This window comes from Bos mutus, chromosome 5 (genome assembly GCF_027580195.1).
Source record: "Bos mutus isolate GX-2022 chromosome 5, NWIPB_WYAK_1.1, whole genome shotgun sequence".
In the NCBI taxonomy this organism is placed as follows: Eukaryota; Metazoa; Chordata; class Mammalia; order Artiodactyla; family Bovidae; genus Bos; species Bos mutus.
Genome location: NC_091621.1, coordinates 23,041,164 through 23,068,686, shown reverse-complemented (window position 1 = coordinate 23,068,686; position 27,523 = coordinate 23,041,164). Strand labels below are relative to the sequence as shown.

The 27,523-nt window shown below is 42.0% G+C and overlaps 2 protein-coding genes across 2 annotated transcripts in view; one reads left to right on the top strand and one right to left on the bottom strand.

Annotated features, from left to right (window-relative positions):
• The window catches only part of XPOT (exportin for tRNA), a 172,039-nt gene that overhangs the window by 55,464 nt on the left and 89,052 nt on the right, over positions 1-27,523 (bottom strand). The window lies entirely within an intron of this gene.
• The window catches only part of C5H12orf56 (chromosome 5 C12orf56 homolog), an 80,574-nt gene continuing 59,283 nt past the window's right edge, over positions 6,233-27,523 (top strand). Inside the window, exon 1 of the mRNA XM_005902539.2 lies at positions 6,233-6,684. Coding sequence (XP_005902601.2) covers positions 6,433-6,684 — 252 coding nt within the window. The 5' untranslated portion in view covers positions 6,233-6,432. The remainder of the gene's footprint in view (positions 6,685-27,523) is intronic.

Sequence of the window (27,523 nt, the reverse complement as noted above, 5' to 3'; positions counted from 1 at the left end):
TGCTTCCTGACTTGTATACAGATTTCTCAAGGGGTAGGTCAGGTGTTCTGGTATTCCCATCTCTAAGAATTTTCCAGAGTTTGTTGTGGTCCTCCCAGTCAAAGGCTTTGGCTTAGTCAATAAAGCAGAAGTAGGTATTTTTCTGGAACTCTCTTGCTTTTTTGACAATCCAGTGGATGTTGGAAATTCGATCTGTGGTTCCTCTGCCTTTTCTAAATCTAGTTTGAACATCTGGCAGTTCATGGTTCACGTACTGTTGAAGCCTGGCTTGGAGAACTTTGAGTATTACTTTACTAGCATGTGCGATGAGTGTAATTGTGCTGTAGTTTGAGCATTCTTTGGCATTGTCTTTCTTTGGGATTTGGAATGAAAACTGACCTTTTCCAGTCCTGTGGCCACTGCTGAGTTTTCCAAATTTGCTGGCATATTGAGTGAAGCACTTTCACAGCATCATCTTTCAGGATTTGAAATAGCTCAACTGGAATTCCATCACCTCCACTAGCTTTATTTGTAGTGATGCTTCCTAAAGCCCACTTGTTAGGCTATCACCCAACAAAGAAGAATTTGATATTACTACTTTGTATAAGGGGAACTGAATGACTACATATGTACCAGAAAATCACATACTGGTTCAATTTATTTTTAAAAGACTTATGTAGTGTTCACTCTGTTCCAAGTACCTGTTCTAAGTACTCAGAAACATTGCTAATCCTCATAATAACCCTGTGGGGTTGGTACTATTACCCATTTCAGATCAGGAAACTGAGGCACTGAGCATTTAAAGTAAGCTGTCCAGGAATTCCCTGGCATCCAGTGGATAAGAATCCTCACTCTCACTGCCAAGGGCCCAGGTTTGATCCTTGGTTGGGGAATTAGGTTTCTGCATGCTGTGCAACACAGCCAAATAAAAAAGTTGTCCAAGGTGATTTTTTTAACTACTGAGTGAGAGCTGGAATTTGAACCCAGGTCATCTGGCTCTATCCAGATGTCTATCCAACCTAGACAGCATATTAAAAATCAGAGACATTACTTGGCCAACAAAGGTCCATCTAGTCAAAGCTATGGTTTTTCCAGTAATCATGTATAGATGTGAGAGTTGGACTATAAAGAAAACTGAGTGGTGAAGAATTGATGCTTTTGAACAGTGGTGTTGGAGAAGACTTTTGAGCGTCCCTTGGACTGCAAGGAGATCCAACCAGTCCATCCTAAAGGAAATCAGTCCTGAATATTCATTGGAAGGACTGATACTGAAGCTGAAACTCCAATATTTGGCCACCTGCTGTGAAGAACTGACTCACTGGAAAAGATCCTGATGCTGGGAAAGATTGAAGGCAGCAGGAGAAGGGGACGATACAGGATAAGATGGTGGATGGAGTCATCAACTGGATGGACGTGAATTTGAGCAAGCTCCAGGAGTTGGTGATGGACAGGAAAGCCTAGCGAGCTATAGTCCATGGGGTCACAAAGACACTAAGTCATGTCCAACTCTTTGCAACCCTATGAACTGTAACTCACCAGGCTCTCTGTCCATGGAATTCTCCAGGCAAGTATACTGGAATGGGTTGCCGTTCCCTCCTCCCAGGGATCTTGTACAGGATCTGTACCAAATGCTTCCTGAGTTTGGTTGGATTTAGAAGATAAGGAGCAAATGCCTGTGTAGGGTGTATTTATGTTGTTGTTGTTTATTCACTAAATTGTTTCTGACTCTTTTGTGACACCATAGGCTGGAGCCCGCCAGGTTCCTCTGTCAATAAGATTTTCCAGGCAAGAATATTGGAGTAAGTTGCCACTTCCTTCTCTATGGGATCTTCCCGACCCAGGGGTCAAATCCACACCTCCTGCTTGGCAGAAGGATTCTTTACCACTGAGCCACCTGAGAGGCCTATATTTATGTTAACTGTTCTCATAAAGCTTACCAAAAGATAAGGGAATACAGACAATTTTCATGTCTGTAGTCCTTTCATAATTCATAAGTCACTGCCTTTGGTCTTCCCACCAACTCTCTAGTTAGCAGGGCATATGTTTAGTAGCAGTTTCATTACACAGATAGTGAAATGAAGCTGAAAAGGTGAAGTGACTTTTCAAAAATCTCAGATACTAAGCAACAGGATTAGTGCTCTAATCCAGTTCTCCTGACTCCAAATCCAGGGATCTTTCTCCTATATTAAAGCCCTTTCCTGTGATCTGAACTTTGCTGTTACCTTGGCAACAGTACAGAACAATGAGTGCCTGGAAACCATGATACTGCCTTCTCTGTATGCCACACAATTAAAAAGTTAACTGAGGTCACCTTAACCACCAGACTCTTTGTAAAATTCCCTTCTTTGTGTGCATCATCTTCACATTTGTTAAGCCTAGTACCCTTTTCACCAGAAACTTGTTTATGGTGGGCTTCGTGGCAGATATATCAGATATGCTTTCTTTTCTGTTCCTGATCCAGTCATTCTGTTTCTTAGTCCTGGGAAGTGGCTATGAAACAGGGAGCCCATGACACATGAGACAGCAGTCTGGACTGAGGCCTGTTCCCCACTTGGGCCTCCCATTCCAACTCTGCAGTAGCCATTTCCCTCTCAAACACTCTCCTGAGGTATGACTCTTTGGCAAACATGAAGGGCCTTTCCTTCTCTTGGTTTGAGGCAACAAATTTCAGAATGGGTTAGATGGGAATAATCCTTACTTCAGAGGAAATAGCCATGACCCTGGGGCTCCCTTTTCATCCAGGTATGAATATGAAGAGTAAGATGTATGATCAGATCCTAAGAAAACTTCAAATGCTAGGTCATTTAAGATTTTGTCAGCAGGTGGCACTTCTCTCCTTACTCACCAAATACAGTCTTTCCAAAAGAGAAATATTGTTTCTATTCCTTTGCTGCTATTGAGCTTCTCAGACTTCTTTAGCTACATCTAAACATTTTTCCTCAGTTCCCTCAGTTTGTAGCAATTTAGTCTACACTATGTTTATGTTTTAATTTATTTATACTGCTTCCACAAAGGATTTGAAATTGCTTACAACATACAGTATGCAATAGTAAAATGTGAGGAGAATGAAAATGTAAAATGCAATAAAGAATACATAATTCAATACTGGGTTGCAGGTAACTGGAACAAATTAAACAAAATATACATATACTGTTTGCATTGTCTCTGGGTCTCTGGGTAAATTGGAAGGGAGAGAGAATGACTTTTCAAGGATTTGAATTTAAAATGAAAGTTCTCACCTAGGGTTACTGGAGATAAGTTTCTGTTGCTGTGTTCTAATCTCGTTAACCTAATTTACAATGTTATTCCGACAACACAAGAGAAGACTCTACACATGGACATCACCAGATGGTCAACACCGAAATCAGATTGATTATATTCTTTGCAGCCAAAGATGGAGAAGCTCTATACAGTCAGCAAAAGCAAGACTGGTTGCTGACTGTAGCTCAGATCATGAACTCCTTATTGCCAAATTCAGATTTAAATTGAAGAAGGTAGGGAAAACCACCAGATCATTCAGGTATGACCTAAATTAGATCCCTTATGATTATACAGTGGAAGTGAGAAATAGATTTAAGGGACTAGATCTGATAGAGTACCTGATGAACTATGGACGGAGGTTCGTGACATTGTACAGGAGACAGGGATCAAGACCATCCCCGTGGAAAAGAAATGCAAAAAAGCAAAATGGATGTCTGGGGAAGCCTTACAAATAGCTGTGAAAAGAAGAGAAGTGAAAAGCAAAGGAGAAAAGGAACAATATAAGCATCTGAATGCAGAGTTCCAAAGAATAGCAAGGAGAGATAAGAAAGACTTCCTCAGTGATCAATGCAAAGAAATAGAGGAAAACAAATGAATGGGAAAGACTAGAGACCTCTTCAAGAAAATTAGAGATACCAAGGGAACATTTCATGCAAGGATGGGCTCGATAAAGGACAGAAATGGTATGGACCTAACAAAAGCAGAAGATATTAAGAAGATGTGGCAAGAATACACAGAAGAACTGTACAAAAAAGATCTTCATGACCAAGATAATCACGATGGTGTGATCACTCACCCAGAGCCAGACATCCTGGAATGTGAAGTCAAGTGGGCCTTAGAAAGCATCACTACAAACAAAGCTAGTGGAGGTGATGGAATTCCAGTTGAGCTATTCCAAATCCTGAAAGATGATGCTGTGGAACTGCTGCACTCAATATGCCAGCAAATTTGGAAAACTCAGCAGTGGCCACAGGACTGGAAAAGTTCAGTTTTCATTCCAATCCCAAAGAAAGGCAATGCCAAAGAATGCTCAAACTACTGCACAATTGCACTCATCTCACACACTAGTAAAGGAATGCTCAAAATTCTCCAAGCCAGGCTTCAGCAATATGTGAACCGTGAACTTCCTGATGTTCAAGCTGGTTTTAGAAAAGGCAGAAGAACCAGAGATCAAATTGCCAACATCTGCTGGATCATAGAAAAAGTAAGAGAGTTCCAGAAAAACATCTGCTTATGCTTTATTGACTATGCCAAAGCCTTTGACTGTGTGGATCATAATTAACTGTGGAAAATTCTGAAAGAGATGGGAATACCAGACCACCGGACCTGCCTCTTGAGAAATCTGTATGCAGGTCAGGAAGCAACAGTTAGAACTGGACATGGAACAACAGACTGGTTCCAAATAGGAAAAGGAGTACGTCAAGGCTGTATATTATCACCCTGCTTATTTAACTTATATGCAGAGTACATCATGAGAAACGGGCTGGAAGAAGCACGAGCTGGAATCAAGATTGTCAGGAGAAATATCAATAACCTCAGATATGCAGATGACACTACACTTATGGCAGAAAGTGAAGAGGAACTAAAAAGCCTCTTGATGAAAGTGAAAGAGGAGAGTGAAAAAGTTGGCTTACAGCTCAACATTCACAAAACTAAGATCATGGCATCTGGTCCCATCACTTCATGGGAAATAGATGGGGAAACGGTCGAAACAGTGTCAGACTTTATTTTTTTGGGCTCCAAAATCACTGCAGATTATGAGTGCAGCCATGAAATTAAAAGATGCTTACTTCTTGGAAGGAAAGTTATGACCAACCTAGATAGCATATTCAAAAGCAGAGACATTACTTTGCCAACAAAGGTCCGTCTAGTTAAGGCTATGGTGTTTCCAGTAGTCATGTATGGATGTGAGAGTTGGACTGTGAAGAAAGCTGAGTGCTGAAGAATTGATGTTTTTGAACTGTGGTGTTGGAGAAGCCTCTTGAGAGTCCCTTGGACTGTAAGGAGATCCAACCAGTCCATTCTAAAGGAGATCAGTCCTGGGTGTTCTTTGGAAGGACTGATGCTGAAGCTGAAACTCTAATACTTTGGCCACCTCATGTGAAGAGTTGACTCATTGGAAAAGACTCTGATGCTGGGAGGGATTGGGGCAGGAGGAGAAGGGGACGATAGAGGATGAGATGGCTGAATGGCATCACCGACTAGATGGACGTGTTTGAGTGAACTCCGGGAGTTGGTGATGGACAGGGAGGCCTGGTGTGCTGCGATTCATGGGGTCGCAAACAGTTGGACACGACTGAGCGATTGGACTGAACTGATTCCTGGTCTGTAAAAAGTAAATAGTACTTGTTACTACTCTGAAGCCTCAAGGCTGCATGTTCAGCATTTCTCGGCCTCTAACTTTCAATTTTTTAGATACGCAGGCTTCACCCGTTCATTCATCCTACACAGATTGAGCTCCGACTGCCTACGGGGCGTTGTCCTGGGCACTGGGAACAGAAGCATATCCATTAGGTAGACTTGGGTGTGCGAAAAACAATTTATAACAGGCTCTTTTGTCAGAGAGCTTTTATGTAGCTGCAGAAAGAAGAGCTAAGTCTCTACTCGTGAAAAATTAGAGAGCTATGCCAAGCAATCTTATAATCAAGTGCTAAATCTGGGTGGTTGATCTTAATAGAGCTCTAGGATTGTTTTATTTAAAAATAAATCGGTAAATTTCATCTTGTTCAAGTTTGTAATAGAAAACCAGACCAAACCGGTGGCCTCGATGCTTGCTCCGCAACAGCTAGGCTAGGGGAAGGAAAGGGGCCGGGGTGAGCAGAGGGCCCCAGGATGCTTGGCAGCGAGCCCAGAAGGACCAGCGTCTCGCCCTGCCCATTGTTGTCGGGGACTGAGACCAAGATTGGGGGGCGGGGCCAGACGCGGGTGTGTGTGTGTGTGTGTGTGTGTGTGTGTGTGTGTGTGTGTGTGTTGGTGTGTGTTGGTGTGTTGGGAGCGGGGGGCGGGTGCTGGTCCAGGGGACCAGACGCGGGAGCTCCGAAGCCTGGGGCCCGGCCACCAGCGCCCGGGGAGGCGGCCGCGCGGTTCGGCGGCTTTGTGGCGCGCGCGGGTTCCACCGCGGGCGGCGCGGAGGCGGGGTCGGACAGAGGCCTCCGCCGACCCCGGCACTCGGCGGGGCCGCGGGCGCCCTGCATGGCCAGCCCCGCGCGCTGCGGCTTCCCAGCGCGCAAGAATAGCCGCCTGGACGCCTTCCTGCGTAGGCATCTGCCGCCCGAGGTCTACGACGCCGTCCGCGCCTATGAGCAGTGCATCGTGGTATCTGACTCGGAGAAACACACCTTAAAGTACGTGGTGCTCACTGACCGGCTCATCTACCTGACTGAGAACCCGCCCAAATCCATCCGACGAGTCGTGGCGCTGCGGGACATCGTAGCCATTGACCTGGTGAGGCGCGCAGACGGGCTCGCGAGAACCCCTTTCTTGGGCTCCCAATCCCTGTTACACGCGGGAAGGAGGAGGAGGAGGAGCTTCCCCACCCTGCCCGGGACTCTTGTTCTCTCTAACATATACTTTTCTACTAGTAGCCACATAGGAAAACTGGATTGCTGTATGCATTCCGAATAAAGATGCTTTTACCATTCTTATTTTGTGTACCGGTCATCCCTGTCCCCTCAAATAGGACGACAGATTTGAGAACATAGCCTCCTACCAGAAGTACGCTTTAAGGTCGTTCTTTGGTTAATTAAGCACCCACAGTAGGCCAAGCACTGTGCTAGACTCTGAGGATGAGAAACTGAAACAGGGGGCCTTCCTAGAAGATTCTGTGGGAAAGACTGAAAACCAAAACCAATGCAAATAAATGCCATGTGAAAAGTGCGAATATGCCTTGTTTATTTTTTATCTTTAGGGCTTAGACTATGTTAGGTACTCAATATGAGTAAGTGAATGAATGAATAAGTGCATGCATTGATAAGATTTGTATGGGACGCATGGCAATCTCTGGCAGGTATTTCATCCAATCCAGGCTCAGGCCATGCTGGGAAAACTTCCTGGAAGGAGTGTCATTAGAGCAGGAGCCTTGAAGGAGATACAGTCTGTCTCAGTTTTTAGTTGCTGCTACTGTATCCCTTTCATCCAGCAATAGATTTACCTTATAAACCAGCAACAGCTTGGAAGCAGTCTCCTCTCCAGTTACTGTTTTTCCCCCCTTGGCTCCCTTTGTCTGAGTTGCTCTCCAGGTGTGTTCTTCCTTTCTCCACTGGGGACAGGTGTCTAGCCTCCTGTTTCTTTCCCTCACTTGACTCTGTCTCCCAGGGGAGAAGCTAGCAAGCCTTGATGGGGTCAAGAAAATCATAGCTTCTTTGGAACATGTCTGTAAGAAAATAATGAAATCAAATGAAAAAAGTGAAAGCTTTTTCTACTTAAAATACCTCCGTGGGCTGATAGCGCTATGCTGATTTCTTTGCTTCATTTTGATCTCAGGTGGCCTCAGCCTGCAGGGGATTGAAGCAGGATTCCTGGCCAGAGATTGAAGTCAGCCACCGAAGTGACAGCACTGAATCCTAGACTAGAACATCAGGGACCAGTGGTCAGTGACAAGGCCCTTGCCTGTCAGCTGTGTAGAAATGAATTTCCACATAGAGACAGAAAGTAGTGAAACAAGTAAAGCATTTATTAGGAGAAAAAGGGTACTGTGGATAGACACACAGGTGGTCTCAGAGAGTTGCGCCCTTGTGGTAGTTTGAATCGCTTTAATGGGGCATTTCTTCCAGGTTTCCTCTGGCCAATCATCTTGCTTTGCCTGGTTGAGTCCATATTTGGTATGCATCAAGGTCTTTCCATGTGCGTGCATGCATCCCTTAGCCAAGATGGATTCTAGCAAAGAGGCCGATCCATAGGTTGATATCACTTTATATGTGATATGGGGTGGTGCCCCCTCCCTTTAGACCTCTAAGAAGGCTTTCTGCACATATATAGTCAAGAAGGTCTCCTTATCCTCAAGATTGATAAATATGTGGTCTCTTTAATCTGGGCAGGGCTTAACTTCTCTTTCATTCTGCTATTTTGGAGTATCTGTCCATAGGGGATGAACTCCAGCTGTTCAGCCTGGGGCTTATCTATCTCCTGCCTTAATCTGAGCAAAAGTTGGAAGTAAAACTACCTTTTCCTCACTGCTACTATTTGCATTCTCTTGAACTAAAATTTTAAAAGATTTAAATTTCTGACCAAATGTTTTAGAAAACATTAAATGTTCAACTTTTTTTCTAGTGTCTGCAGTGTAAACATGTATTCTTTGGGAGTAATGATTTTAGGATATTGTTACTCTCTCCCTAAAGAGACAGTATACACATGTCAATAGGTGTCATATAGCTTTCTTTTTAAACTGTTAGAATCTGCAAAGTACAGTAAAGCTCCCTAGGTCTCCCCAGCCAAGAATACTACAGAAAGGCATACCTGATCATGCTTGATGTACAAAGTTTGCCTTTCTGGCATATAGGAGAGTGTGTAATGTCTATAAAGGTACTGAACAAGTCTCAAGATTTCAGCATTGTTGATAGAATTTTTTTTTTTTTTTTTGCTATGTTGGGTCTTTGTTGTGGCATGTGGGACTGTTCAAGTTTCAGGGTGTGGGCTCCAGAGCATGAGGGCTCTGCTGTTGAGGCATGCAGGCTGTTACCCTACAACATGTGGGATCTTAGTTTGCTGACCAGGGATTGAACCCACATCCCCTGCAATGAAAGACGGGTTCTTAACCACTGGACCACCAGGGAAATCCCTGTTGGTACAATGAATGTCCATCTTACACAATATAGTTTAACTCTGGTTAAAGCTGTGGAAGGCAGAATAATGGCTCCCCAAAGATATCTCCAGAACCTGTTTCTATTTTATATTACTTCCTCTATTATATTATACAACAAAGGGGAATTACAGTTGCAGAGCTTCCCAGGTGATGCAGTGGTAAAGAATCTGCCTGCTAGTACAGGAGATGGAGACGTGGGTTCGATCCCTGAGTCAGGAAGATCCCCTGGAAAAGGAACTGGCAACCGTATATTCTTGCCTGGAAACTTCTATGAACAGAGGACCCTGACAGGTTACAGTTCATGGGGTCACAATGAGTTGGACACAATTGAGCAACTGCACACATATGCTAACCAGCTGACCTTAAAATTGGGAGATTATCTTGGATTATATGCATAAGGTAAATGTAATCACTACATCCTTAAAATTGGAAAAGGGAAGCAGAAGAAGAGTCAGCAGCAGAGTGATGCACTATAAGAAAGACTTGTTTTGAAGTTGGAAGGGGGCCACAAACCAAGGAATGTGGACAGCCTCTAAAAGCTGATAAAGGCACAGAAACATGTTTTTCCCTAGAGCCTCCAGAAAAAATGCAGTCTTGCTGATACCCATTTTAGATCAGTGAGACCCATTTCAGACTTCTGACCCCAGAACCATTATGAAAATAAGTTTGTGTTATTTAATACCACCAAGTTTATGAAAATGTGTTACAATAACAATAGGAAATCAATACAGAAGTGTTTTCTCTTATGATGTTTTAAAATGGGTAATTGTTTAAAAAATATTATTTCAGTGAGTAATAAGTACAGTCATGCCAGGCACAAATGCCTTGACAGTCTCTTTTGCTGAGTTTTTATTATAGTTATTATTATAGTTCAGTGGCTTGTACTAAATTTGCTGACCTACTGAGTGCAGCATTTTAAGAGCATCATTTTAAGGATTTTTTTAATAGCTCAGCTGGAATTCCATCACCTCCACTAGCTTTGTTTGTAGTAATGCTTCCTAAAGCTTACTTGACTTCACACTCTAGGATGTCTGGCCCTAAGTGAATGACCACTGAGTTTTCCAAATATGACCACTGACCATCTCAATGACCATGGTGGTTATCTGTGTCATTAAGACCTTTCTTGTGTAGTTCTTCCGTGTATTCTTGACACTTCTTAATCTCTTCTGCTTCTGTAAGGTCCTTACAGTTTCTGTCCTTTATTGTGCTAATCCTTGCATGAAATGTTCCCTTGATATCTCCAGTTTTCTTGAAGAGATCTCTCAGTTCAGTTCAGTCGCTCAGTCGCTGACTCCTTGGGACCCCATGGACTGCAGCACATCAGGTCTTCCTGTCCATCGCCAACTCCTGGAGCTTGCTCAAACTCGTGTCCATTGAGTCGGTGATGCCTTCCAACCGTCTCATCCTCTGTTGTCCCCTTCTAATCCCGCCTTCAATCTTTCCCAGCATCAGGGTCTTTTCAAATGAGTCACTTCTTCACATCAGGTGGCCAAACTATTGGAGTTTCAGCTTCAGCATCAGTCCTTCCAATGAATATTCAGGACTGATCTCCTTTAGGATGGACTGGTTGGATCTCCTTGCAGTCCAAGGGACTCTCAAGAGTCTTCTCCAACACCGCAGTTCAAAAGCATCAATTCTTCAGTGCTCAGCTTTCTTTATAGTCCAACTCTCACATCCATACATGACTCCTAGAAAGAGATCTCCAGTCTTTTCCATTCTATTGTTTCCTCTATTTCTTTGCATTGTTCTGCACTCAGTATGACAGCATATTTGGAAAACTTGGCAATGGCCAAAGGACTGGAAAAGGTCAGTTTTCATTCCAATCCCAAAGAAAGGCAATGCTAAAGAATGTTCAAACCACTGTACAATTGCCCTCATTTCACATGCTAGCAAGGTTATCCTCAAAGTCCTTCAAGCTAGGCTTCAACAGCATGTGAACAGAGAACTTCCAGATGTACAGGCTGGGTTTAGAAAAACCAGAGGAACCAGAGATCAAATGGCCAATATTTGTTGGATCATGAAGAAAGCAAAAAAATTTCAGAAAAACATCTACTTCTGCTTCATTTACTACACTAAAGCCTTTGACTGTGTGGATCACAACAAACTGTGGAAAATTCTTAGAGATGGGAGTACCAGACCACCTTATCTGTCTCCTGAGAAACCTGTATGTGGGTCAAGAAGCAACAGTTAGAACCAGACGCAGAATAACTGACTGGTTCGAAATTGGGAAAGGAGTAGGACAAGGCTGTATATTGTCACCCTGTTTATTTAACTTAAATGCAAAGAGAGAGAGAGAGTGTGTGTGTATGTGCTCAGTCATATCTGACTCTTTTTCGACCCTACAGACCATAGCCCCCAAACTCCTCTCTCCATGGAATTTTCCCAGCAATAATACTGGAGTGGGTCACCGTTTCCTTCTCCAGGGGATTTTCCCAACCCAGTGATCAAACCTGCGTCTACCTGTGTCTCCTGCATTTCAGGTGGATTCTTTACCACCACTGAGCTACCAGCTGGATGAATCACAAGCTGGAATCAAGATTGCTGGGAGAAATATCAGCAACCTCAGATATGCAGATGATACCACTATAATAGCAGAAAGTGAAGAGGAACTAAAAAGCCTCTTGATGAAAGTGAAAGAAGAGAGTGAAAAAGTTGGCTTAAAGCTCAACATTCAGAAAACGAAGATCATGGCATCCAGTCCCATCACTTCATGGGAAATAGATGGGGAAACAGTGTCAGACTTTATTTTGGGGGGCTCCAAAATCACTGCAGATGGTGACTGCAGCCATGAAATTAAAAGATGCTTACTCCTTGGAAGGAAAGTTATGACCAACCTAGATAGCATATTCAAAAGCAGAGACATTACTTTGCCATCAAAGGTCCATCTAGTCAAGGCTATAGTTTTTCCAGTGGTCATGTATGGATGTGAGAGTTGGACTGTGAAGAAAGCTGAGTGCCGAAGAATTGATGCTTTTGAACTGTGGTATTGGAGAAGCCTCTTGAGAGTCCCTTGGACTGTAAGAAGATCCAACCAGTCCAATCTGAAGGAGATCAGCCCTGGGATTTCTTTGGAAGGAATGATGCTAAAGCTGAAACTCCAGTACTTTGGCCACCTTGTGCAAAGAGTTGACTCATTGGAAAAGACTCTGATGCTGGGAGGGATTGGGGGCAGGAGGAGAAGGAGACAACACAGAATGAGATGGCTGGATGGCATCACTGACTCGATGGACGTGAGTCTGAGTGAACTCCGGGAGTTGGTGATGGACAGGGAGGCCTGGTGTGCTGCGATTCATGGGGTTGCAAAGAGTCGGACACGACTGAGCGACTGAACTGAACTGAACTGAACTGAAGAGGAACTAAAGAGCCTTTAATGAATGTGAAAGAAGAGAGGGAAAAAGTTGGCTTGAAACTCAGCATTCAAAAAATGAAGATCATGGTATCTGGTCCTATCACTTCATGCCACATAGAAGGGGAAAAAGTGGAAGCAGTGACAGATTTTATTTTCTTGGGCTGCAAAATCACTGCAGATGGTGACTGCAGCCATGAAATTAAAAGATACTTGCTCCTTGGAAGGAAAGCTAATGACAAACCTAGACAGTGTATTAAAAGAAGAGACATCACTTTGCTGACAAAAGTCTGTAAAGTCAAAGCTATGGTGTTTCCAGTAGTCATGTACAGATGTAAGAGTTGGACCATAAAGAAGGCTGCTGCTGCTGCTAAGTCGCTTCAGTCGTGTCCGACTCTGTGCGACCCCATGGACGGCAGCCCACCAGGCTCCCCTGTCCCTGGGATTCTCCAGGAAAGAACGCTGGAGTGGGTTGCCATTTCCTTCTCCAGTGCATGAAAGTGAAAAGTGAAAGTGAAGTCGCTCAGTCATGTCTGACTCTTCACGACCACATGGACTGCAGCCTACCAGGCTCCTCCGCCCGTGGGATTTTCCAGGCAAGAGTACTGGAGTGGGGTGCCACTGCCTTCTCCAAAAGAAGGTTGAGCACTGAAGAATTGATGCTTTCAAACTGTGGTGCTAGAGAAGACTCCTAAAAGTCCCTTGGACAGCAAGAAGATCAAACCAATCAATCTTAAAGGAAATCAACCCTGAATGTTAGTTGGAATGACTGATGCTGAAACTGGAGCTCCAATACTTTGGCTACCTGATGGGAAGAGGTGACTCACTAGAAAAGACCCTGATTCTGGGAAAGACTGAGGGCAGGGGGAGAAGTGGGCAACAGAAGATGAGTTAGTTGGATGGCATCACCAACTCAATGGACATGAATTTGAGCAAATTCTGGGAGATAGTGGAGGACAGAGGATCCTGCTATGCTCCAGCCCATTGGTCACCAAGAGTTGGACATGACTTAGCAACTAAAGGACAATGATGACGGCTTATACTAAGCTTCATAGGGTATGTGAAAAATGAGTGTCCCCACATTGCTTTATCTAGTGTCAATATCCACAGGTGTAGTTGGCTTGTCATCCCTCTGTGAACACTATGTCTGTCCTTAATACTACATGGAGAATTTTCCTGATTTCTGTGTTACGTCAACTGTATTGTCCCCTCACATATATAGTTGTCTGTTACAGTGGATTACATTGTTAGAGTGCCAGGCAGCTTTGTTTTTTAGAACCGGTTCCTCCTTTCTTGAAAGATCAACTGTTTTAATCTCCTTTTTTACTAGGGTGGTGTCTTTCTCTAAGGCTACCTCTTTAGAATCCTTTTCCGTTCTTAAAGGTCTCCTCATTTTACTGTGCAAATTTGTCTCTTGTTATTTAACTTTCAGTTGGCTCAGGTTCCCAGTGGCCTTTGTTTTCATTGTCAATAAAGCCCCTAAGTAAGCCAATCCTTTATGCCTCTGGGCCCCCACCCTTCTTGTTCCCCAACTGGCCAGATCTCTCCATTTAGTTCATGTCTCCTGTTCTAGTTACATTTCACAAAAAAAATGTGCAAATATACAGATAAAATTCTATTCTCTCCCCTAACTGGGGGAAAAAAAAAGTGAAAAGAACAGCAACAAAACACAGAAGTGAGATTTCCATTCTAGCAAAGACAAGTTTTGTGTGTACTTGGAGGTCTCAGTAGGGGATTTTTTTCCAAAACAAATTAATGTCAGATTTATTTAAATAATTTCATGTAAGTTTTTATCATTTATTTTTAAAAACTAATTATTTTAAAAGCTGAAATATAATTGACCTATAACACTGTGTTAGTTCCGGGTGCACAACACAATGGTTCAATATTTCTACACGTTACTAATGATCACCACTCAGTGGGTGTTTGATGTGGTTCATCTCCTAAAACAATGGGTTTCCAAGGTTGCTTAGGCAGACCTTTTGTGAAAGCTGATATTTTCTTTAAAATTACTTTTGAAAGCTCTAGAGTTCTGCTTTTATTGTGTGTATCACCATACTATTCTTTAAGCACTTCTAAGATTAGATACATTTTTCAAGCATGAGAACCAACTATCCTGAACAGTGATTTCCAATGGTTCCGGGAACACTGCCTGATTGATACATGTGACATGGCCAATAACTATTTGTTAAATATTCAACATAATCTGTCTCTTCATTTCTCAATTTATTATTTGCAGTATACACTGGAGTATTTAGTAGTACATTTTTATTCAGCTTTTGCTTTCTACCTGTGTGGATTTGGTCAAGTTATTCAGCCTCTACTTTATCTCTCCATTTCTTCATCTGTAAAATGGAGATGATAGCATCATCTTTATAGAGCTGTTGGAAGGATTAACCTCATTAATAAATGAAACACTTAAAATAATACTTGGGGAATTTCCCTGGAGGTCCAGTGGCTAAGACTCCATGCTCCCAACACAGGTGGCCCGAGTTCGAACCCTGGTCAGGGAATGACATCCCGCATGCCACAATTAAGACCTGGTGTAGCCAAATACATAAGTCAGTAAATAAATGTGTTTAAAAAATAAATAAAATAGTACTTGGCACATGGTAGGAGCTATATACACGTTTCATTATTATTAATAACCTTTATCCACATACATTAAGTCAACTTAGGTTCATGAATCTGTAAGACTCATATCTCTTTGGGAGATTAGTAAATTTGGGGGAAAAAAAGAACTGGTTTTTGAGCATTGCTTATGTATTAGGTGTTTTAAAATCTCACTTGTTCTTTTTGAAAACTTGCCCACTGGGTTTGCAGAGTTTAATTTGTTGAACAGAATTCCTGAGCTCCACCCCCAAACCTGTTCCTCTCTTAACTTTTCCCATTTTAGGAAGTAACGTCATCTTCCATTAACATTAGTTCTTTCTTTCATTCCCCATATCCTACATATTAGTCTATCCTCTTGATTTGTGTAGAAGAGGAAAAGGTTTTTCTCAACCCTTCTAGGGATCCTGATTAGGTCTGAAAATTAAACTGAAAAAAAAAATAGATGAACAGGATAAAACTGTACAAACTTGTTTAACATAAATTTTATATGATAAGGGAGACTGTAGAAGGAAATGGAATTCCAAAGAAGAAACAGTTACACCTGTGTGGGGGGGCTTCCCTGGTGGTCCAGTGGTTAGAACTTTGCCTTCCAATACAGGAGATGCAGGTTCAATCTCTGGTTGGAGAACTAAGATCCCACATGCCTCATGGCCACAAAACCAAAACATAAAATAAATAATATTGTAACAAATTCAATAAAGACTTTAAAAAATGGTCCCACATCAATTAAAGAAAAATCTTAAAAAACAAAGCAAAAACCTCTGGGTGTTTAACACTACGTTTGATGAAGAATGGAGAGTCATAGAAAAATGTGATAGTTCAAAAAAGTTGAAAAAGCTAAGGGTCATAAACTGGGGACATTTTAGCGAGGCCTGCTTATTTGGATTCATCTTAGCATCCCTGTCTTAGAGATAAGGTTGTTCCTTTCTTCTGGGTATAGAGAGACCCTCTCTCATGAGGGCCTTATGACCTGATTCAGGGAGGAGGGCTGGGGATCAGAAAGACTTTTCTGCATCTGCATTTTCTTGAATGCCTTCAGCTCAGAACATTCAGTATGCTAAGGTACCAACCATATTTTGGAGTAGTGTGTTCCGGACCCTGTCACTTGTCTGCTAAAATGTATTTAACTATGAACTACCTGGAACACTTTCCCTCACACCTTCAGAGGGTTGATTCCTTGGGATGCCTTCTGGGTCCACCCAGTCTAAAGTGTTTCAAAGCACTTACCACTATTTGCACTGTGAGATTAACGTGTTCGGTGATTTATTCTTACCTGTGTCCCATAGTAGGCTCAGTGGTAAAGAATCTGCCTGCCAAGCAGTAGACGCAGGTTTGATCCCTGGGTTGGAAAGATATCCTGGAGAAGGAAATGGCAACCTGTGTTCTTGCCTGGGAAATCTCACAGACAGAGGAGCCTGGAGGGCTACAGTCCATGAGATCACAAAAAAGATGGACATGACTTGGTGACTAAACAACAACAATAACAAATGCCCCACAGTAAATGTAAGCTCCATGAGAGCAGGACCCTGTTGGTCTTGTTCATCCCTCTATCACTGTACGTTATATTCTCTGACACATAGCAGATAGTCAATAACTATTTGTAAACTGGAAGAATGAGTAAGTGAATAAATGGATGCTCGGGTACATTATACAGTTCACTTCTTAGAAAGGGAGATCATACTTCCTTATTTCCAAATACCGAGAGACTTGGGAGATTGGCAACTCATCACACCAGCCAGTTACATAGTCAGTTAAAGGCAGAGTCGGACTAAATTCTCATAGGTCTCCTGCTCCTCAAGTTCAGCTTTCTTCATGTTTTTTGTGTGTTTGCATGAGATGATCCCTGTGTTGTTTATCATGCATGTTGAGAGGTAGTAAAGAGTTATAGAAGGTAAGACCATGTTATGGATACTTCTTTTCATCTTGAACGTTTTTTCCCCCCTGTATTTTGACTCACTTGTTACATTTCAAAGATCTCACTGTGGGAGGTGGAAAAAAGTGGTAAACTCTTATCAGTCATTTTGGCTGCTTCTTAAGAGTTTGTTTGCATAAAATATTTTGGATATTGTATTCAAGTCTTGAGAAACTGTAAGAGGACCAGCAGTTTGTCAGCCTGATTCACTGCTCTGACCCTAGTGACTGGTCAGAATCGTTCAGCTTAAGCTGCATTAAGAAATCACCTCAAAGCCTGAGTACTTTCGCACAGCACAGAGTCTAGTCGTAGCTACCTGTCCATGGTGGATTAGCAAGGACTGTTTATTTTACTCACAAGGTATGTGATACTTAGTTACCCACTTTAGCATCAGAGGTTCCCTTTTACCACATGCTTGCTTGATCACCAGGGCAGGGGGGATTACCTCTGCAAATTATGCACTGGGTTTTCATCTTATACCCAGGGGCATGTCCCTACTTTTCACATTTCATTAACCAGAGTCAGGAACATGGCCATGCTTAACATAAAAGGGGGTAGGAAAATATGACCCTACCATTTGTGTGTTCCACATGTTTGGAAGAGAGGATAGGAATATTTGTGAACAGCTCTAATGCCTGCCTCAAATTGCTGACATTTTATTGAGTGCTTACTATGTGCTACCCATCTGCTGTTCTGAGCGCTTGATGTGGAACTTCTTTATCCTTACAACAACCCCCAGATGATACTGTTACCTCAGTTTTACAGATAAGGAACCTGAAATAGAAAGATTGAAAGCAGTCTGCCCGCGGTCATCCACCAAGTGACAGAACCAGAACTTGAATGCGAGTCATCTGGCTCCAGAGTCAGGGCTCTTAATCTCTGGGCTAAAGCTGCCTTAGTACCTAGCGGATCATTTTTTAAAAAGTTTTCATTGACTCGATCTCCAGAAGACTCTAAACTCTTTTGAAAATAGAAACTCTAATCTTATGTTTTATATGTTTCAACTTTGTGCTCTGTATCAGGAACTCAAAATATCTATGAGGAGTTGAACTGAATAAATTAGAAACTTGATAATCAACTGCTAAAAGCTTAGGGTTCCTTTTTTTCTCTGAAATTAAAAACTGGTAAAAGAAATCTGAGTGAAGACTATGAAATCAAGACTAAGGGGTAAGGTAAATATAGGATTATTCACAAAATAATGGAAAATAAGAAGGGTTTTCCCCTCTCCCTGCATTTTGAAAGTAGTACTTTAATATAAGAGAAATTGGTACCAGTTGCAAATATAAATATGGTCAAAAATGATGCAGACTTCTTCATAAATGATATATTATTATTAGTGTAGTGAAAGTGTTAATCACTCAGTTGTGTCTGACTCTTTTGTGACCCCATGGACTGTAGCCCACCAGGATCCTCTGTCCATGGGATTTCCCAGGCAAGAATACTGGAGTGGGTTGCCATTCCCTTATCTAGGGGGATCTTCCCGACCCAGGGATTGAACCCAGGTCTCCTGCATTGCAGGCCAATTCTTTACTGTCTGAGCCACCAGGGAAGCCCATTTTATTCTTAGAGATTTAGTCAAAAAAATTAGGGATATTTTTAAATAATGCCTATTCATTTAATAACAAGAAAGAGCATTCATCTCTCTCCCCAAATGCCTTTTGCTGCCATCATCAGAGACAAATGCCAGACTGAGTGGACCATGAATCTGGCTCAGCATTGCACTACTGAAGTTCTTATGAACAATCAAATATCAAGAGTTATAACAGACACCTATTGGGTATGTACTGTGTGCCAGCCACTTTAAGTGGATTATCTCATTTCAGTGTATAGATTCTTTCAGGAAGGTGATGTTCTCTTTCTTGCATAGATGAGAAAACTGAGGCAGAGAAAGGGTAAATACTTGTACAAGTTGCATAATCTGAAAACATGTGAGCTGGAATGTAAACTTAACCTTTGGACATCACAGCCAGCATTCTTTAACCACTATGCATATAGTAACAACTGGCCTCCTGCAAACTTATGGTATTACTATTTCTTGAGAAGCTTTTAGGTTTTGCAATAGGACAATAGAGTTACTTCAGTATGCACATTGCATGGTTTCTGAGTATCTGGTGTCAGGAAGGAGGGGAGTGGATAAACAAAACACCTTTTCCAGTCTCCCACACCACCGATCTGTATTCAGGATTGTTGTCCTTCACAACTGAGGCTGGTGTCATTGCTGCTGATGAGGTTCAAGGACAGGTTTGGCTGCAAAGACCCAGATGGAATATAGTATCTTTTTCACAGGGCCAGGATTTGCAAGGTGTTTTTTTGTTTTTGTTTTTTTCTTTTAGTATTCCTGAGGTGTGGCTCTCAGTCCTGAGGCAATGATTTTTCAAGCGAACATTAAAATAATCTAGGGACTCTCCAATATTATGCGAAGGCAGGGCCCCATTCTCCTAATGGGTAATTCCTTTTGAAATCTATGAGTGGATCATTCATGCCAGCAATATTCACACTTTCCAAAAATAGCTCACCTACTCAGATTTCCTCAGGAACTGGTATGCTAAAGCCCAAGGAGAGTACAATGGGAAAAAACCACCTGGTGGAGGCTGCACAATCACCACAGTGGAAGGCTTTGCCAAATGCTAAATGTTAGAACTGGACATGGAACAGCAGACTGGATCTAAATCAGGAAAGGAATATGTCAAGGCTGTATATTGTCACCCTGCTTATTTAACTTATACATCATGAGTACATCATGAGAAACGCTGGAATCAAGCTGGAATCAAGACTTCCGGGAGAAATGACAATAACTTCAGATACGCAGATGACACCACCCTTATGGCAAAAAGTGAAGAAGAACTAAAGAGCCTTTGAGGAAAGTGAAAGAGGAGAGTGAAAAGTTGGCTTAAAGCTCAACATTCAGAAAACTAAGATCATGGCATCTGGTCCCATCACTTCATGGCAAATAGATGGGGAAACAGTGGAAACAGTGTCAGACTTTATTTTTGGGGGGTCCAAAATCACTCCAGATGGTGACTGCAGCCATGAAATTAAAAGACGCTTGCCCCTTGGAAGAAAAGCTATGACCAACCTAGATAGCATATTCAAAAGCAGAGACATTACTTTGCCAACAAAGGTCCGTCTAGTCAAGGCTATGGTTTTTCCAGTAGTCATGTATGGATGTGAGAGTTGGACTCTAAAGAAAGCTGAATGCCGAAGAATTGATGCTTTGAACTGTGGTGTTGGAGAAGCCTCGAGAGTCACTTGGACTGCAAGGAGATCCAACCAGTCCCTCCTAAAGGAAATCAGTCCTGAATATTCATTGGAAGGACTGATGTTAAAGTTGAAACCCCAATACTTTGGCCACTTGATGCAAAGAACTGACTCACTAGAAAAGACTCTGAAGCTGGGAAAGATGGGAAGCAGGAAGAGAAGGGGATGACAGAGGATGAGATGGTTGGATGGCATCACCAACTTTATGGACATGAGTTTGAGTAAACTCTGGGAGCTGGTGATGGACAGGGAAGCCTGTAGTACTGCAGTCCATGGGGTCGCAGAGTCAGACGTGACTGAGCGACTGAACTGAAATATAAAAATAGCTTCCACTTGGGAGTAAGCTTAAGTACAGTGTGACATAGGTGATAGCTAATGTGTAGGTGATAGCTAACGTGGTTTAATTTTGAGGGAGGTTCATTGATGGCCTCTCCATATATTGATTGGCCATTTCATCAGGATATTAAATATTTTGGGCTTGTCAGTGGTCCTCCTTCAGATTTGCTCTGAAATAATCTTGGAACAGGTGATTCATTACATTGCAATTTGAGTAAATTTTTTTTACTTGCTTTCCTCCCTTTTTGGGAGATTGTAGAGTTAGAATGTGCTGTGCAGAGGAAGTTAGGTCCTGAGATGACAATGGAAGCGGAAAAATGTCTCACAGTTTACCTGTATCAAGGCCTTACTTCAATTACCCACTGTCCCATTAAGTAAAAGTGAAAAAAAGTAAAAGTGTTAGTCGCTCAATCGTGTGTGACTCTTTGCAACCACATGGACTGTAGCCCACCAGGCTCCTCTGTCCATGGAATCTTCCAGGCAAGAATGGGAAGACATTCCCTTCTCCAGGGGATCCTCCCCACCCGGGGATCAAACCCACGTCTCCTGCGTTGCAGGTGGACTTTTTACCTTCTGAGCCACCTGGGAAGCTTATTAAGTAAAATGGTCTCCAAACAGATGTTTGCCTTCAGTTTTTGCCTTTTCTTCTGGTTTATGTCTTTCTTATTTCTACACTGAATAGTTCTACTGAATGTATGTTAGATTTTATAGAGAGCATTTTACCAGTATTTTGAATTACTAGTATTCATTTATACTACAGATGTATAAATGCATAAAAAATGGAACCTGCTTTTGAATAACTCATAATTTAGAGAGGAAGGTAAGCCAGATGGAAAAGAAGAAAAATGATACGCAGATGATTATAATGGAATATGAAAGCAGATTAAATAGAATATTGTGGGATAAGAGAAAGTGACATATTCTTTTAGGTGGATGAATGGGTAATGGTTCACCAAGGAAGTAACCTTTGAGTTTCATCTTGAAGGAAGATTAGAAGTTTCTAGGCAAAAAAAAAAAGGGACAGAGTATTCATAAAAGGAGGGAATAACATGTGCTTCATCAGCTTTCTACAATATGTGTGTGTGCTACGTTGATTCGGTTGTGTCCGACTCTTTGTGACCCTATGGACTGTAGACCTCCAGGCTCCTCTATCCATGGGATTCTCCAGGCAACAATACTGGAGTGGGTTGCCACGTCTTCCTCCAGGCGATCTTCCCGACCCAGAGGTTGAACCTGCGTCTCTTGTCTCCTGCACTGGCAAGTGAGTTCTTTACTACTAGCATCACCTGGGAAGGCCTTTCTTCAGTATGTTTTAGCCAAATCAGTGGAACCTAGTGGAGCCTATCTTAGCGAAGGTCACATAGCTTTTCTGTTTCTACCTGTCTTTTCAGTTTGTTCAAACTAGGATCCAATCAAGGATCACACATTGCATTTGGTTGTCATCGCTCTCATATTTACTTTTTCATATGGAAAATCTCAAGCATAAAGAAACTAGAATAAAGGACTGCATTTAATATTTCTTATAGGTTGGCTAATACCTATAAGTACCAATACCTCTTACAAGATTCTTTGGGATATAGATACAGAATTCTTTATAAGGAATATTTTTAACAAAATACATAGGTAAATTACATATTTACATATATTCTCCTCCCACAAGTACCAATACCTCTTACAAGATTCTCTGGGATATAGATACAGAATTTTTTATAAGGAATATTCTTAACAAAATACATAGGTAAATTACATATTTACATATATTCTCCTCCCACAAAACAGGACTCAGTAGATACCCTTTGCCTGCATCTTTGCAGGGAAGCTCTTGTGGTTCTTTCTGATCATGCAAATACATTTCCTGAAGTACAGTCATTAACAAAGTTTTAATATTGTAATGTTATACTTTCATGTTTTAAAATATATATATTCAAGCTGAAAGAGACCTTAATTGATTCCACATTTCTCATTTTAACCTGAGAAAATCACAGCCAAAAGAGAATAAGTAACTTGACCAAAGCCACATAATAACTAAATAATGGAGACCACATTAGAAATCAGATTTCTTAACTGCTAGTTCATAGTGTTTCCCCAGCATTCCAAATTTCTGTCAAGGTGACCTAGTTTGGTCATGATGTACTTAATAATTAGGACAACAAAACAACGAATTGGTTCATAAGACTTTAATGAGAATAATTCATACCAGTTAACCTGATTGCTGCCTGCTTGATGGCTTTTCTTTAGGACATTTTAGTACCTTCCACTTAGAAATCTGACTTCCAAGTGATTTTAATCCTGACCTTTGTACATGAGTTTATGTTCATTTTTAAGGCTTTCTAGGTCTGAGGTTCTCTTTCATGTGTCAGTCCCTCTTTGATGTCAGGCTTTTGATAGAAACTCTGTAGGTGGGCAATTCATGAAAATGGGTAAGAAGTGAGAGTTACCTATCTCTCCTAAAGTAAAGGAAATAAAAGCAAAAAATAAATGGGATCTAATTAAACTTTAAAGCTTTTGCACAGCAAAGGAAACCTTCAAGAAAACAAAAAGACAACTTCCTGAATGGGAGAAAATATTTGCAACTGATATGACTAATAAAGGATTAATATCCAATACACATAAACTTCAGTTTAAAAAGAAAGAAAAAAAGAAATGAGAGCCAAATGGGTCCATTTAGTAATTAGAAAATTTGGAGTTTTTGAGGTTTCTGTGACATTTGTTACCATAGTAATAATGTCTGTACAGCAGTCTTTGTCCTTAAACACTGTCTCACAATAAGATTACAAAATACAGAAACACAAAAATTTACCTCATCATACCATTGCACCATCTCATAATAGAAGCAATTTTATTTTTAGACCCACAGTATGTTTCTTTTGTGTGCATATATGTTTTATACTTTGCATGTCATTTGCATAAGTTAAGAGCACAGGATTCATTTTGAATCTTTGGTCTGCTACTTACTAGCAAAGGAACCTTGGGCAGGCCGCTTAACTCTCTCAGCCTCAGGTTCTTCAAATTCCCTTGTAAAATGGGAATAGTTTTACCTACACTAGGAGTTCTATGAGGATTCAGTGAGGTAATACCTATAAAGAACATGTAATAAGTATTCAATAAATGTTAAATTTTATTACATTTTGTAAGGTACTGTTTGAACATTTAATCTCTTCTTCCCATCTTCACTCTGGAGCAAATCTGGCCTCAAGGATCAGAATCTTATGAGTTCTTTGAAAAGGAAGGACAAGAAGGTGGGCTGACTCCTCAGGACTTAATAGCCTGGGAAAGGGCAAGGCTCTGCAGTGCCCAAAGGAGGTATGACCAGTGGTATAGGCAGCCAATGGCCTTATGCTTGGGTTGCTGTTGTTCAGTCGCTAAGTCGTGTTGATTCTTTGTGACCCCATGGACTGCAACACGCCAGGCCTCCCTGTCCCTTACTATCTCCTGGAGTTTGCCCAAGATCATGTCTGTTGAATCGTGATCTCAACCATCTCATCCTCTGGCCCCCTCTTCTCCTGCCTTCAATCTAACCCAGCATTAGGGTCTTTTCCAATGGATCGACTCTTCACATCAGGTGACCAAAGTACTGGAGCTTCAGCTTCAGCATCAGTCCTTCCAATGAGTATTCAGGGTTGATTTCCTTTAGGATTGACTGGTTTGATCTCCTTGCAGTCCTAGGGACTCTCAAGAGTCTTCTCCAGCACCACAGTTTGAAAGCATCAATTCTTTGGTGCTCAGCTTTCTTTATGGTCCAACTCTCACATCCGTACATGACTACTGGAAAAACTATAGCTTTGACTATCATAGACCTTTGCTGGCAAACTGATGTATTTGCCTTTTAATGCTTGGGTATGGCTGTCCAACTGTGTAGGGGGTCCCCAAGACTACCTTCATGCTTGATGGATCTTAGAAGGACTCACAGGACTCAGACATGGTTTATTACAGTGAGAGAGTACAGATTACATTTAGCAAAGGGAGGTGTGTAGGATGGAATCCAGGAGATACCAGGTGCAAGCTTCCAGGTGTCCTTGTCCAGTGGAGTAGCGTGTGTGTGTGCTAAGTTACTTAAGTAGTGTCTGACTCTTTGTGACCTCATGGACTGTAGCCTGCCAGGCTCCTCCATCTCCCAAGATGCAAGGTATGAGCAGCTCAGACCTGGAGAGTTAACCCTTTCCTGCACACCTACCTACTTTTTTAACTTCACAGATTGAGAGACGGTATTCCTGGTTGGTGAGCCAGCATGTTCCCCCCCACCCCACCCCATCACATAAGCAGTGAAACCTAGCAGGACTTTGTGGGGCTCCTGGCCACGGAAGCCTTTCAGACAGTTGCTAATCAGGGAAGGAGGGGAAGCAGAGACAAGGGAGGAACAGCCAAGAAACAATATGGCAACCTTGGGGCAGGGTCTGTGTTCCTCTCCAAGGGATGCCTGCGTGTGTGTGTGCTGTGTCACTTCAGTTGTGTTTGACCTTTTGTGACACTATGGACTGTAGCCTGCCAGGCTCCTCCATCCATGGGGTCCTCCAGGCAAGAATACTGGAGTGGGCTGCCATTTCCTCCTCCAGGGGATCTTTTCAACTCAGGGATCAAACCCATGTCTCCTGCGGCTCGTGCACTACACGCAGGTTCTTTACCACTGAGCCACCTGGGAAGCTCCCCCTTAAGGGATATACAGAACAACTTCTTTGAGCACCTTACAGAACTCAAACTCCCCATAAATGGAAGATGTTAGCATTCCTCATTCCAGAGAGGAACACCTGAGGTCAGATTAAAGGAGTATAGGCCCTACACACCCTGATCCTCATAAAAACCCTGACCCTTGAACCAATGCTATAAAACCCCTCATGAAATCTTCCTGGGTTGGGATACACAGTTTTTCAGGGGCACAAGCCTGCTTTTCCTGGCACAGCAATAAAGCTATTATTTTCTACTTCACCCAAAACTCAATTTGGCACTAGTACACAGAGGCTGAGTTTTCAGCATCAGTAATACAGGTTTTTTGTTGTTGTTGTTTTTTAAGATTTTCCCCAAGACTCAATTTTTTTGAGGGGGGGGGACATGTGGCTTGCAGGATCTTAGTTCTCTGACCAGAACCTGTGTATCCTGCAGTGTAAGTGTGGAGTCCTAACCACTGGACTGCCAAGGAATTCCCCCCAAGACCTAGCTTTTAATAGGAGGATAGCAACTGGTGCTCTTGGACATGGTTGGAGCATGGGGTTCCATATTTGTAGCGACGGGGGTCAGCACCTTTTTCAGAGGCAAAGAAAGGTCATATATCAGGAAGCACTACAATTGATGAATAGTTTTCAGTTCAGTTCAGTCACTCAATTGTGTCTGACTCTGCAACCTCATGGACTGCAGCACACTAGGCTTCCCTGTCTATCACTAACTCCCGGAGCCTGCTCAAACTCATGTCCATTGAGTCGGTGATGCCATCCAACCATCTCATCCTCTGTCATCCCCTTCTCCTCCTGTCTTCAGTCTTTCTCAGCATTAGGGTCTTTTCCAATGAGTCAGTTCTTTGCATCAGGTGGCCAAACTATTGGAGTTTCAGCTTCAGCATCAGTCCTTCCAATGAATATTCAGGACTGATTTCCTTTAGGAATGACTGGTTTGATCTCCTCAAATAGTCTTAGAGTTTTTATAATATTGACTGAGAGGGAGCACTTAGGAGGCTGTTGAGAAATAACTCCACCTTGTCAGCCTCAGTGTCTAATGAGAAAAGGCAGACAGCTAAAGTTACCATTTATATAAGTGGAACAGCAGAAGTACAGCACTGGATCAGTAATAATTTAATACAATTTTATTTAAAAGAGGTGATTTATTGAGTATATATAAATTGGTTCAGTTCAGTCACTCAGTTGTGTCTGACTCTTTGCAACCCCATGGGCTGCAGCATGCCAGGTTTCCCTGTCCATCACCAACTCCCGGAGTCTGCCTCAAACTCATGTCCATCAAGTTGGTGATGCCATCCAACCATTTCATCCTCTGTTGTCCCCTTCTCCTGCCTTCAATCTTTCCCAGCATCAGGGTCTTTTCTAATGAGTCAGTTCTTCGCATCAGGTGGCCAAACTATTGGAATTTCAGCTTCAACATCAATCCTTCCAATGAATATTCAGGTCTGATTTCCTTTAGGAATGACTAGTTGGATCTCCTTGCAGTCCAAGGGACTCTCAAGAGTCTTCTCTAACACCACAGTTCAAAAGCATCAGTTCTTTGGCGCTCAGTTTCTTTGTAGTCCAACTCTTACATCCATACATGACTGCTGGAAAAACCATAGCTTTAACTAGATGGACCTATATATAAATAGTGTGGTTTAATTATTTTATTAAGAGTTTTTATGTCAACAAGTCATAGAAAGAAAAATCTGTCATGTGTCTCAATTTGGAGTTCTATGGTTATTTTCATGTAGATATTCTACAGGTATGATTACCTGTGCTAGAAGTAAAAGCAGTTCTTTCAGCTTTGAAAAATGGTCCTAAAAACATAAATTCAATGCTGTATGAAACAATGGATAATCTTATTTCCAACCTAAATTAGCTAAGAGTTTACAAAATAGAATATGTCATAATATTTAAGCTTATTTGGGACATAAAGTTAGAAAATTTTAAACAAAGGTAATTCTGCAGGATCATTATAATTTCCTTCCTGCCTTCTCCCTCCCCTCCTCCTCCTCTTCCTCCCCTCTGCCACCCCCATCTCATTCCTCTCTCTCCTTTGGGCTAAAACTTTGGCTTTTGAATTTCCTAAAGATGCCTCTGATGTCCAGTGCAAAGGCAAAATATCTTTTTTTTCAGATAACACCACATCTAAAGTAAATTGCTAACAAGGGACGGAGTTCAGTTCTATCCCCTTTAAGAGCTTTCTTTTCTTTCTTCAGGCGCTGATTTGGACTAAGTGTCCTTGCCCTGTTCACTGATGCCAGTGGAGAGGCTTTCTAGTCAGAAAACTAGGCCAACACCCCATGGATGAGTAAATTCGCCTTGTTTGGCTCCTGGGTGGTCCTCTCATGCTTCACAAGCATGCTGTG